We start from the raw sequence: 13,523 nt of genomic DNA on the forward strand, positions 1-13,523 counted from the left end.
CCATGCAACAAACATTTAGTTTGCGACAGTGTGACACATTCTATTGCAAGAGAAGCATTATCTTCCATGTTGTTTTCTAGTTATTATAATAACAATTTCCAAAAACAGCATTTGTTTTGTATTTTGTGTATTTCAAATGAAAGACTATTTTTCCAGTATTTTCCCAGGGCTCCCTTGAAAAGAGGTTTCGATTTCAACGGGACTCACATGGTTAAATAAATAATAAATACCGTAAATTCCGGACTATAAGCCGCGGCTTTTTTCCCGTTTTTTGGCCTTTTTTGGCCCCTGCGGCTTATATAACGGTGCAGCTTTTCTATGGATTTTTTCAGCAAACGGCCACTCGGGAACCTCCAAAATCTATGGATGTTGGTATGAGGCAGAACGAGAGCAAGACAGACATTACGAGAGCGAGACCCTGATTGGATGATGTTGCAAAAAATGTGCCTCGCGACCTGATTGGAGCACTGTGCCACTACGCTCTCTCAGCCACTACGGTAAAACACCCTCCCTCCTCCCTCCTCCCTCGCTCCGGGGGGAAAAAGGCAGCGATTGAGCCTGAAAGACAGTCTGAATGAAATTGAATGTAACATTCCCAATTCTATGTATTACATTCTAAAAAACTAACAGCAACATTTTGGAAGGCTAAGCCACACAACTAGCTCGTTGTAATCTAACATCATGCTTCAAAAGATGGAGAACTGGCTGTGTTACGACGATGGCGGCGAGAAGAAGAAGGAAAGAAGGAAATCGAGTAGCAGCACGTAACCTTGGCATCAGGGTGTTGACACAGAGAGCAGACGGCCGAGGTGCCGTTCAGATCCGACTGAAGGCTCAAGTTTGCCAGTGGATCCTGACAGCGTGGAGGAGTGTCAAAACATCCACGATCAACAACGGGTTCCGAAAGGCTGGACTGCTGCGTGATGAAGAGGAGGACGCCGCCAGCTGAGGGCCTTCAGAGGCTGTTCGATTCCGACAGTGACGAAGAGGAGTTCGTTGGTTTTGAGAGCGACAACGAAGGAGAGAGGAGAGTGGCTGACGAAGCCACCCTGAGCCTGTTCGTTTCCGACACTGAAGATGAGGACTTTGGTGGTTTTAGTACGCAGGAAGAAGACGAAGATGAGGATTAATGACTTGACTTTTCTGGTTACAGCCGTGTACTGCACCTTAGCCTAAAAGATGAAGACGAGGATTAATGACTTTTCTGGTAGGCTGATTACCGTATATTTTAAGCAGCCGTGTTACTGCAACTTTAGGCTTACGCGCTTACTGTCGTGTTACAGGCACTTTATTTTGCACTTAAAAAAAAACACATTTAATTTAGCCATTGATATTGCCTCGTCAAGCGCTGTAAGCTTTGTTTTTTGTTATGGTACTACTGTAGGCTATAATGTAGATCAGTGGTTTTCAACCTTTTTCATGCCAAGGACCCCTAAATTTACACAGCACAGTACATGTTCTGTAGCTACTATTGCACTAAATGGTAACACTTGAATACGTTATGCAAATATGCAACTTGTTTTGTTGAAATGTTAATAAATGGGAGCTTCCCCAAACAGCCATCTCTTTTCCGACAATCCCCTCTGTGCACGAACCCTTACATATGGTAATTAAACATCAAAACACCCGCGGCTTATAGACCGGTGCGGCTTATATAAGAAAAAAATAGTCACCTTTGAAGGTGCGGCTTATAGACCGGTGCGCCTTATAGTCCGGAATTTACGGTAAATACATAAAAATTATTTACTTTTGTTAAAACAAATATTGTTAAAATATCGTATCGGTATCGTGAACCCAATATCGTGTATCGTATCGTATCGTGAAATTAGTGTATCGTGACACCCCTACTGTTTTAAGAACATGCCACGGCTGTCACTTGTCTCCCCAAAAATCAACCCTGATTAGAGCTACGATGATTCATCGATTAGTTGTCAACTTTTAAATGAGTCTATTTTGATAATTAAGTAATTTTTTAAGAAAGAAAGAAAAGTCAAAATTCTTTGATTCCAGATTCTTAAATGTGAATATTTTCTGGTTTCTTTACTCCTCGATGACAGTAAATTTAAAGAGCATGATGCAGGTTAGACACTAGGGCTGTGAATCTTCACTGGCTTCACGATTCGATTTGATTACGATTCAGAGGGCTACGATTCGATTCGATTACGATTATCGATGCATCTCGATGCATCACTTTTTTTCCGCAATACATGATTTCTTTTTTCTCACTTTCTTTTTTCTCACTGTGTGGCTACTTTTAAAATAAAAGTGCATTTGGAATTGCATTTGAATTATGATCCATAATTAAAATAAACAACTGCATGTACTTCCATTATTTTATTTCATTATATATAAAAAAAAATTGTTATCGATTTTTGGCATTTGTGAATCGATGCAGAATCGTGCACCTCCGCATCGCGATGCATCTTATAATCGATTATTTTTAACTTTCTATTAGACACCACTTTACATTAATATGTGTGACTTTTATTCAGCAATTGGCCTATCGCTAAGTCTTGCCCCGAACGCAGACTAGCAAAACACAGCGCGTGCAGCTCTACCATACACTCGGACAACCTGAGCCTAGGGCTCCATAGAGAAGCAGAAGAAATGGGGATTCTCCTCTGGTTTTATGGTGTTTCATACAGTTATAAATTGCAAAAAATGGTCAAACGATGTGCATGCGGGTAAATGCAACATCCCGCTTTAACCGCGCCAGAGTTCGTTTCCTCAGGATACCGCGCTTCGTTTGGGGTGGTGTGAAAGCGCAAACCAACTCTGGGGCGCAACAAACAAACAAACTCTGGTCCGCTTGAAAACGTTGGTCTCGGTTAGCTTCCAAGTGAACCCTGGCACGGTTCCTTTGTTGTGTGAAAGCAAACCGGACTAAACACAAGAGCGCCAGTGCATCTGATGCACTCATGCAGTGCATCATGAGTAGAAGACGGTAGAAGGGAGCAAAACAAACATTGCTGAACTTGAGTGTAGTTTTGGTTTTATCCCTGTGCCCCTCCTCCTCCTCCTCCTCCTCCTCCTCCTCCTCCTCCTCCTCCTCCTCCACCTCCTCCTACCTCTAAAGTTTGAACTCTTATGATCTCTGTGCTGACAGATGTTTACGCGCTGCCTGACGCCTCTGGTGCCAGACGAGCTGAGGAAGAGGAGGAAGGGCGGCGAGGCGGACAGTCTGGACGAGTTCCTCAAAGAGCTGGAGAACCCAGAGGTGCCTCGAGAGGAGGCCATGAGTCAGACACACAGAGATGTTATTGGTAAGATGTTCTGGCAGAGATGAGGTGGAGGTCTTCTTCTCCCAGTGCAGAGATGTCATCAGTACTGTGTGTGTGAGAGAGAGAGGCGGGAGGGTCCCAACTGAGACATGCCATCACAGATGTCAGTCAGATGTGGGAGGGGCCATCACAGCTGTCAGTCAGATGTGGGAGGGGCCATCACAGCTGTCACTCAGATGTGGGAGGGGCCATCACAGCTGTCAGTCAGATGTGGGAGGGGCCATCACAGCTGTCAGTCAGGAATATAGACTAAGTGAAATCCGTCCGTTTGTATCGACAGAGGCCATGTCCCAAAACGGCGCCGGCAGTGTGTGACTGCTTGTTCTAAATCAGCTCAATTGACCAAATCAGCGGGGATGTTTACATTTACTTCCTGGGGTCCACACATCATAATGGCGGTGAACGGCACAAACTGACGTGTTGAAGACAAAAACAGACAAAGAAGACAAAAATGGTTCGTTCGTGTTGTGTTGTTGTTCAATATCATTCATAACAACACTTTCACTAACGTTAGTGGAGACCAGACTAGCTAATTTACCTGTTGGACCAGACCAGACCAGACTAGACTTAAAATTAAATTAAATTAACGTGGCGTCAGTTGCTCTGTCTGTAACGTTAGCTCACAACGAGTCTGCAAAAAAACAGCGAGTTTGACAGTTGTAAACAAACGTTATTAGCTAGCTAACACTACATGAAACAAACACAGAAGAAAGGCTAGATACGTCGGACAAGCATGTTTACCAACCGTTTGAACATTTAAATTGAAAGTAGTCGGCCGAAAACAACGAGAGGGTTTGACAGCATTTATTTGACAACACGCACATTTAAACCTGCCGCCTTCCCGAAGTGGTACCCGGAAGTAAATGTTGTTTACATGGTGACGTCACGGTGATTTGGTCAATACATTTCTTTATAAGCACTCGTCAGACTAAAACTGCTTTCAGACCAAAACGTGGTTTTGCAAATCTGTGCAGCGAGTTCACATACAAAGTCAACGAGCACACACCATTTCGCCCCGGGCGGCACGAATGAGGCGAAGTTTCGCGGCGCGAATGATGCGATATTTGCCTCAACCCGCCAAGAATTTGTGCGGTCCAACTCGAAGCGAGTAACATGACTTTTGTGAACGGAGAGTAATGCATGCACCTTAATGCGTTGATGTTATCAGGTTATAATAACAAACTCCACCAAACGGGGACGCCGGCCGAACAAAAACAAACGCATATCAAGACAAGTGCAGACTAGGGCTGCACAATTAATCGTATTTTCATCATCATCATCGCAATGTGAACATGCACAATAAACACGTCACAAAGACTGCCTGAAACACGTCATGCATTCACACTCGGCATGCGATCATTTTGTCTTGTGTTGTAAATCCAGCGTACACCTTTCCCTTGCAACAGTGCGCTCCGCCAAAGCCCAAACACGCTGTGTGTAGTTTCAGCTAGAGTCAGTGTGTATTTCATTTCTTTATTCAGTGGGCACAGGCTATGTTTAGGGTCTATGTTAGCATTATTAAAGCAGAAAGACATAGGAACTGTATAGCTAATATACATACTGTACTAATATTTGTTTATCGCAAGTTGTATCGTCATCGCTATATTGAACAATGTTATTATCACACATGGCAGATTTTCCTCATATTGTGCAGACAGTACAGTACAGTAGGCTGCTCTAATATCCAACCTAAAACTAACTTCACTGCGGTCATTTTTGTTTCATTTACAGTCTATGCTTTAAACCAGAGGGCCAAACTGATTTACATAGTAACCGATATCATAGTGATACAAATCAAATGGCTGTAGCGGATGAGATTTATTAATATAATGCTGTCTTTTATTGACTTTTTGGGGGTTGTTTTGTTTTCCTGAGGACGTTGGGGGGCCGGATTGAGATGGTCCAGGGGCCGGGGCCGCATTTTGCCCACGTGTGCTTTAAATAGAGAGAGTTGCTTCTTTCTCTCCCCATGTCCTCCAACTCCAAGTGGAATCCAGACACACACTCTGTGTGTGTGTGTGTGTGTGTGTGTGTGTGTGTGTGTGTGTGTGTGTGTGTGTGTGTTGTGGTACAGCTGTGCTGTTCAAGGTTCTTCACATCAAGGAGCACTAAACTGACATAAATTAGACCACAGACCCTCATTTGACAAGCTTTTAGCTTTCAGATGTTTTATTACAGAAAGAGTATGAGACCCATGATCAAAATAGTCCTACATTCTGTCATTGTGTTGCTTATGGAAGGAATGAGAATGAAAATTCATTATTCCCTTTTTTGCTGGACACCCCCTCAAAGACCCCTGGGGATCCCCGGACCCCACTTTGAGAACCACCGATCTAGAGAACGTCATCACTCAGTGCCTCACTCAGCATTGCTGTCCAGCTGACACGTGGTCTGTACAGATTCTGTACTTGTTAACCATGGGTCAAACCAAGATGCATCCTTTCTTTTTTTTTATATTTTTCCCCCGATTTTTAATTTATATTTATCCTGGTTGCTGCTCCACCCTCTGCCGATCTGGGGAGAGCCGAAAACTGGCTCCATGCTTCCTCCCGAGACATGGGCAGTTAGCGAGCCGCTTCTTTTCACCTGACAGGGGAAGCTTCACCGGTAGGACATAGCACGTGGGAGGATCACGCTATATTCCAACCAGTTCCCCTCCCTCCGAACAGGCGCCCTTAACGACCGGAGGAGGCACCACATCAGCAACCCTCAAATATCAAACACTTGACAAAGATATGAGTTGACATGAATTGAAATATGTAATGTAGGCAGGATATTTTACAGCTTATTAATAAACTCAATGCAATGAAACAGTAAACTTAACTGGGAATTTAATAATTATAAATAACTAGAAATACAAAAACACAATAGAACAAATAGTTAAGAAAAAATATCAAATATACACAACATGCTGTCTATAACTTAAAAAAATAAAAATAAATCTGCAATATCGGCGCACCATATCAGCCGATACGATATATCGGTAATCGGCCAATATCGGCCGATAATATCGCGAACCGATATATCGGTCGGGCTCTAATTTTGTGAAACATTCAATGTTGAATGCAAAGGTATTATTTTAAGATGTACAATATGTCCAATATTCACACTGTCTTTGTTGTCTCACCTGTCCTCCGCTCCTCAGACCAGACTATCATGGAGGAGCCCAGCATGCTGGGAGCTTCTGCCATGGAGGGCAGCAGGACCACCCTGGACGAGACGGTCATGCCCCCTCCTGCCACCCCCCGCGGTGTCAAACGCAAGAGCCTGGAGAAGGAGGGCGCTCAGCCTGCTGTGAGTACAAGCGCTGCTCCTTGTCCTCACACATTTTAGTTTTAAATGTAGCTTTTTATTATTTCATTGCCTGTGCAGATGCTAAAGTATTCTGTAAGTATTTATTGCCGACGTCACGCAAGCAAGGGGGACAGGAAGGAACCCGGAACAGGTTGTAAGTTAACCCGCAAGTCGAAACAATGAGTGCAGACGTGAATTCTGTAAATAAAGAAGAGACGTACGTGGTCTGAGCTTCGGTTTTTAGCCCGAATATTACAAAAGACCCCACGGATTCATAACAGGATTCAAGAATTTCAGGAACAGGAACAGAATTTCGGTTTCCAGGGTCTTTAACATTAAGCGGTTGCCGGTGTAGGTACCCAGATGTAGCAGACAAAGAGTATTGATGGTGGTTTTTTTTGCAACAGAGCTCCCGCCTTGATGTCTCAGTGGAACCACTGAGCGGAACAACCGATTAGCCTTCAGTTCTTATCCATTTAAGCTCTTTGGCGCAGAATCGTCGAGGTTGTCCTGCTTTGCTCCAGCGATGGGGTCAAAGTTCGATCATTAAAAAAAACTAAAATTGTTGTAGGAGTGGTGCTGATGTGTGGCAGAGAGAAATCCAGTGTTTACCTGATTTCCAATTCTACAGTTGCTTACCGTTCCAAATGAGTTGAGTTAGGATGGCTTTTTTTATTTTTATAAACAGACACACTTGTCTTATTTGTATCTAACGCCCAAATTCCACTGAGTCTGTGTTCGGTCCGTCTGCGCTCCGGTACGGCTTTCGGAGCCGATACGTTTCCACTCTAATCATTGTCTCAACTCCCACCTACTCCGCTGCGTTGGGTGTCTACTCCGTCCCAGCTCTGACGATCTGGAGCTCTCCGAAGCAGATACGCAAGGCTTCTATTTTTCACGGATGTCGGAGCAAAGCCGCAGCAAGTTGGGCGGAGCCAGGCCTGGAGTCAACAGGGCAGAGGTGTTTACAGCATTCAATATCAAGCCAGAGGACAAACATGGATGAGGAAAAGTGAATCATTGAAGTGGAAAACCACAAAATAATATATGACACGACACATCCTTTTTACAAGGACAACACCAAGCAAGTCCACCCCTCCTCTGCTTCTCCAGTTGGGAACAATGATCTTCTGTCTGTTTGTTGTTGTATTTATCCAACATGCAAATTGTCTCGTGCGATTTCACCGCGAGAACTTGTCGGTCTCGTCACTCCAGCTGTCTGGCGGAGCGGAGCCGTGACGTGCTCTGCACGCAGCCGGTTAGTGTTGGCGGAGCACAGAGCTAAACCGGAGCACAGCCGCAATGCAAATGCACTCAGTGGAATCCCGGCGTAATGGAGAAATTGGATAAGATGTTTTAGTGAAATTCTTCTAGTAGTCATTCTAAAAAATGAATTTAGGGGAAATGCTTATCAAACAGGGGGGAAATAACAATAAAATGGTCATCAATAGACTGTTCTGACTGGCATGTGTCCCGTCTGTGTTTCAGGTGGCTCCCTTGGAGGCGCAGCAGCCGGCGGCTGACAGCTCCCTCTTGTGTCCGAGGTTAGACATGCCCCAGGTGGAGCTGCCCCCTGAGGAGGCCAGCCTCAACCTCACCCAGCTCGTCCCTGAGCTCGACCTGCTGGAGGAGGAGAAGAGCAAGGACAAGAAGGACGAGAGCGATGAAGAGGAGGTGAGGACCACACATCACAGGGTCGCCACCCGTCTGGAAAGTGCTTGAATAAAAATAATAATAATTGAGTACTGGAAAGTGCTTGGATTTATAAAGAGATCCTTAAAAAAAAAAGCTTGAATTTAGCCTACCGGAATCCTTGAGTTTGAGCCTTGTGCGCTCTGTCATCTTCAAATTGCCTTGCCAAGCTTGATACACTTTCTCACTCTCCGCACTGCACTGTGTCATTGCTGGTCACCTGTGTGCTGGTCACCTTAGCACCTAGAAATGCTTATGAAGTTTGTTTATGATGATAATAATAATGATTCATTCCGATGTGTAGGCACGACGGGAAACACATTTGCATTAGAGGACTTATGAGACAGGTATAGTCCTTATTGGCTAACCCTGGACGGCACCATATTGTTGACATACCGTCCTGCGCGCACACAGCGCTGCAGCTGACAACTAGTAACAGCCTTATTGTCGTTTCTGTTCCATTACAAAATAGCGATGGTAATGACAGCAATAAAAACCCCAGAGTTGTTTGTATGCTGCCGTTAATGCCTGTAATAATAAACAAAAGAAAAAACGAGGTGAACAGACTTTGCTGTGAGGAGCTGTCAGAAAGTTTCACCTGTCTCTCCTAACTATCCACACATCTCCTGTGCTGCTGACGTATCCTCCGTCTCGCTCCCTTCACGTCTGTGGACGGTAGAGATAGAAACAAACCACGGGGACTTTATTGCTGTCATTACTACAGCCATGGCTAACGCAGGTCACCATCCGAACACAATTGGAACGATACAGGTAACGCTAACGGCGGCTAGCTTCCTATAAACGCTGCTCTCACATAGGCTGTCACTTGAGAGCTGCAGCGATATGTTGACAATATGGCGGCGGTGGGCGTGCCAGTACGTGAGTGACGTCAATCAAATAAGGTCTATATGAACATCTCTGTGAATTATTGGCCCACAATTCCAGCGTGAGTCAGTGAGATTCAGTGATCGCCACAGCCTGAAATTCGACTGTTAACGGTTAATTATTTTACATTGACGGTATATGCCGAGAAACAAAAGCATCTCTCATGCACGAGTGCACCTCACAGCCCAGGCACAGACAGCATCAAGTCAGCTAGAATGTAAGTATGTCGTCCGCTTTAGCGCTCTCAAAAATAAAACCCTCATTGTAACGTTAAGACGTTTTGAGTCATGCTTACAGCCATTTTATGTCATCTTAACATCTTAACATCACAACGAGTATTTTAATACGATGTTTGCTGCTTCGTTTGTTGAAACACCTTTTTCTCCTCCAACGTGGCGTGCATCAGTCAGGCTATTTACTTGTTTAAGGGCGGGTTCACACCAGCCTTGTTTAGTCCGGTCTATCGGACCTTTCCCCTTTAGTACGGTCCGTAGGGTCGGTGTGAACGCTCCTACTCGAACTCTGGTGCGGACTAAAAACCGCGCTCTGGTTCGCCTGTGAGAGGTGGTCTCGGTCCGCTCTCAAGCGAACTCTGGAGCGGCCCATTTCTGGTGTGAACCCCACCCGGACTAGTCGGAGGAAGCACGTGATTTTTTGTGTTGATTTTTTGACCCTACCGCGGAAGAAGAAGCTGCTTGCTAGCTGTAGCAGTTAGCTAGCTTATCTCGTCTCGTTACCAGCGGCATCACAAACAGACAAAAATGACTAGTGGCAGGGGACAAACGTGGAGTCTGTAATGTTTACTGTTCTATTGATATTCATATAATTGTCTAAATAAACAGACATAAGTTGACTGGTTAAACGACGTGCGTCCATCTTTATTTTCTGACATGAAGTAACTGGGTGTCGCATAGTGACACGTCATCAACAGTGGCCGATGGCCTCAACGTAAACTGTGGGGAGGAAGTCAGTGTGGCCAATAACAGAAGGAGATTTCTGCCCACGTGACTTTGGATCGTGTGGGCAGGACTAGTGGATTTTGGCCTTGTGAACGCAAACCCAACCAGCTGAAAAACAAAACAATGTATCATCCTCTTCTCTGGCCCGAACCAAGGACCCGGACTGAACCAAGGACCCGGACTTTCTGGTGTGAACCCGCCCTAAATGACATTAGTTTGTCATTTTTACCTGGAAGTTTCCATTTTGTTTTGGCTGGCCTGACACAGCGCAGTGAGAGAAGAAGGGAGAAGGGAGGAGGAAGAGAGAGCCGGCAGCGGTGGAGAAACGCGGGTTGAGAGTGTGATTTAAAAGTTTAAAAGGCCATGCTGCTGCTTTCCTGGGTAACAAAAACACGTGTACTAGTGGGACTTTTGATGTAAAAAAGGTATTCGTTTATCCCCATGCTGCCTGGGTCGCTGCTCCACCCTCTGCCGATCTGGGGAGAGCCAAGACTAGCACCATGCTTCCTCTGACACATGCGCAGTAGCCAGCCGCTTCTTTTCACCTGACACGGGGAGCTTCACCGGTAGGATGTAGCACGTGGGAGGATCACGTATTGGCCCGTCATTTTGAAATGATTCGTGATTGAAAAGTGCTTGAAATCTATCATTACAAAAGATTCCCTGTACATACATTACCTGTATTACCTACACACTGGGAAAATGATTCTCTGCACAATTCTGTTTTCATCAGGAGTTGACAAACATTGAACAGTATTGCTTTTTATCGATCACTTTCTGTTCAAAGCACAACCCTTAATGTGCTATAAGAAAAAAAACACTAATCAAAAGCAAATGAAACGCAACAGGAAAAAATAAATAACTACTAGGCCTTGGTACTAGACGTGGTTTGAATTGACTGTGCGTATGTATGTGTGTGTTGTTGTTGTTTGTGCTCATCACTGTGTGTGTTGTCCTCAGGACGAGGAGGGGCAGGAGGGTCAGGACCAGGAGGAGAAGAGATGGAACAAGAGAACGCAGCAGATGCTGCACGGCCTCCAGGTACGCAAACACCGTGTGTGTGTGTGTGTGTGTGTGTGTGGTGGCTCCCAAACGTCTTCAAATTTTTACTGCATGTTACTGTGTTACTTATGGGTGGAATTATTGTGAAAATAAATGATTCCCCTTTGTGCTGGGGACCCCCTGGAACCCCCTCAAGGACCCCTGGGGGTCTCGGACCCCACTTTGAGAACCAGTAAGCTAGAGAACTTCATCACTCGACAGTGCCTCACTCACTTAGGACCACCCCTTTGAGCAGTGGTGAACCCTGCCTATCACAAACCCCCTCCCTCCAATAAAACCTGGTCCCAAACTGTCCTCAAAGTATTTGAGAACCACTGGATGAAAGCAGAGAGAGCCGCAGGAACGAGTCCGGAAATCATCGATGCTAACGCTCCTGGTTCTTCACTGTTTAGGGTTACTGACCTATGGGATTTTTGAATGGGTTTTTGGTGCGATGCTTCTAATAAGGTCTCTGGGGAACACACGCTTAATCAAACGCGAACCAGTGTTTAGTAATATCATCTTCACACATGATATTTTATGAGTTTTGAAGCTTTTACGTGCCGTTAAAAGGGCGGCTAGCTAGCAAACGGCTAAATGAGACTACACTGTTGAGTCGACGGGGATATTATACGTCAATAACGTCATCACTTCAAAGGACGAACACGGAAATTCTCTTTCCCTCACCTGGTTCAGCCCGGGGTAATCAGTGCACAGCAGCGCACACATCAACAACACTCTGTGTGTAGTTCTGGATTAGCTTAGCTCGAGCTTTTTACTTCTAGGGCTCACATTTACGCTACAAAGCTCATGAAAGTGGTCCTCACGTGTGAAGATTATCCGACTGAACTCTGGTTCGCGTTTGATTAAGCTTGCGTTGCCCAGACACCTTATTTGAAGCATCGCGGCAAAAACCCATTCAAAAATCCCATAGACAGAAACAGTGAAGAACCAGGAAGTCCGGGACTTCCGCGTTCTGACTACAAAAATACGTCATCCCTGCGGCTCTCTATTGCTCTTGCTTTGAGAACCTGACTAGTATTCATGCTGAGTGAGGTTTCCTATGTGCCCTCTTGTATTTAGGTCTTACCCCCCCCCCCCGTCCCCGCTCTTGACGTACAGCACTGTCTCGATGCTGATTGTCTCCCTGTGCTCCTCCTGTCCCCACAGCGCGTCATGGCCAAGACCGGAGCAGACTCCGTCAGCCTGCTGGAACTGTGCCGGAATAACAACAGGAAGCAGGCCGCCGCCAAGTTTTACAGTTTCCTGGTCCTCAAGAAGCAGCAAGCCATCGAGGTCACCCAGATCGAACGCTACAGTGACATCGTCGCCACCGCCGGACCACGATTCCACCTCATCTAGACACCAGAAAAACAGACACACAGAAATACTTTTTTTATTTTTTATTACTGGACTTTTTCTCTTTTATTTTGTGTTTTCTTGTTGGCCCAACTTGTGTTGTAGTTCGGGCGGGTGAGGAAGGGGGTCGGAAACTCTTTTTTTTAAAGGATTTTACTGTAAACTTGGAATCATGCAGTATTCAGTTGGTTTCTTCAAACGGAGTGAGGTATGTTTATATTTATAAAGCAACTTTTTTTCCTCCAGTCACCCATTATGTAAGCTTTGGAGCAACTCATAGATTTTGTTTCCTCTTGTTCTTTTTTAAGTTAAATTTCCACTGTCTCCTCATTCCATAAATTTGCCTAACTTTGTACCAACCGCCCCCCTCTCCTGTCTAAAATCTTGCAGGTTTTAGATGAAGAGCCCTTTATTTTCTGAAGAAATCACATATTCACACTGTTCATGTTATGGAAAGGTACTGTTTTATCAAAACTAAAAGTGTAACCTCTCCCTCTTTCTCGTTGCACTTAGGCTTTCATGATACTATATCATAAAGAAAAAGGTTCATCTGTTGGTTAATTGGTTAAATCTTAACTGGCATTAAATATCATGCCTCAGATGTATAATTCAGTTTATCAATCATTTCTTTTGTACCTCTACATTATTATGCTTACGGTATTCACCTTTTTGCATTATGTAAGTAGGTCATGTACTTGTTGCAGATAAGTTCAGTATCCCACATTTTTAGTCCTCGGATAACTCCTAGTTGTGATACATCTGTAAAGATTTGAAATAAAATTGTTTTAAGTACTTGGTAACCAGCTATGATTTATTCATTAAGATGGTCTTCATCACTGGGCTGATTATGAAGCAAGATATGAGGATTTAATTAGGATTCCATAAAGGAAATAGCCTTTGTGTCACTCATTTGTTAACTGAACTTTAACTTTTTTTTTTTTTTTTTTTTAATCCCATTTTTATCCCCCATTAAATTTATTTATCCTGGTTGCTGCTCCACCCTCTGCCGATC

At 44.5% G+C, this 13,523-nt stretch overlaps 1 protein-coding gene across 2 annotated transcripts in view; it reads left to right on the forward strand.

Moving 5' to 3' along the window:
* The window catches only part of LOC310799990 (double-strand-break repair protein rad21 homolog A-like), a 40,622-nt gene extending 27,328 nt beyond the window's left edge, over positions 1-13,294 (forward strand). For both annotated transcript variants that reach the window (XM_083662590.1, XM_083662589.1), the window contains exons 10-14: positions 3,107-3,263; positions 6,427-6,575; positions 8,064-8,249; positions 11,072-11,152; positions 12,323-13,294. In XM_083662590.1, the coding sequence (XP_083518716.1) occupies positions 3,107-3,263; positions 6,427-6,575; positions 8,064-8,249; positions 11,072-11,152; positions 12,323-12,514 (765 nt within the window). In that variant the 3' untranslated portion in view covers positions 12,515-13,294. The remainder of the gene's footprint in view (positions 1-3,106; positions 3,264-6,426; positions 6,576-8,063; positions 8,250-11,071; positions 11,153-12,322) is intronic.
* Positions 13,295-13,523: the final 229 nt, after the last annotated feature.

Source organism: Poromitra crassiceps, assembly GCF_964638095.1.
Source record: "Poromitra crassiceps genome assembly, chromosome: 29".
NCBI classification, from domain to species: Eukaryota; Metazoa; Chordata; class Actinopteri; order Beryciformes; family Melamphaidae; genus Poromitra; species Poromitra crassiceps.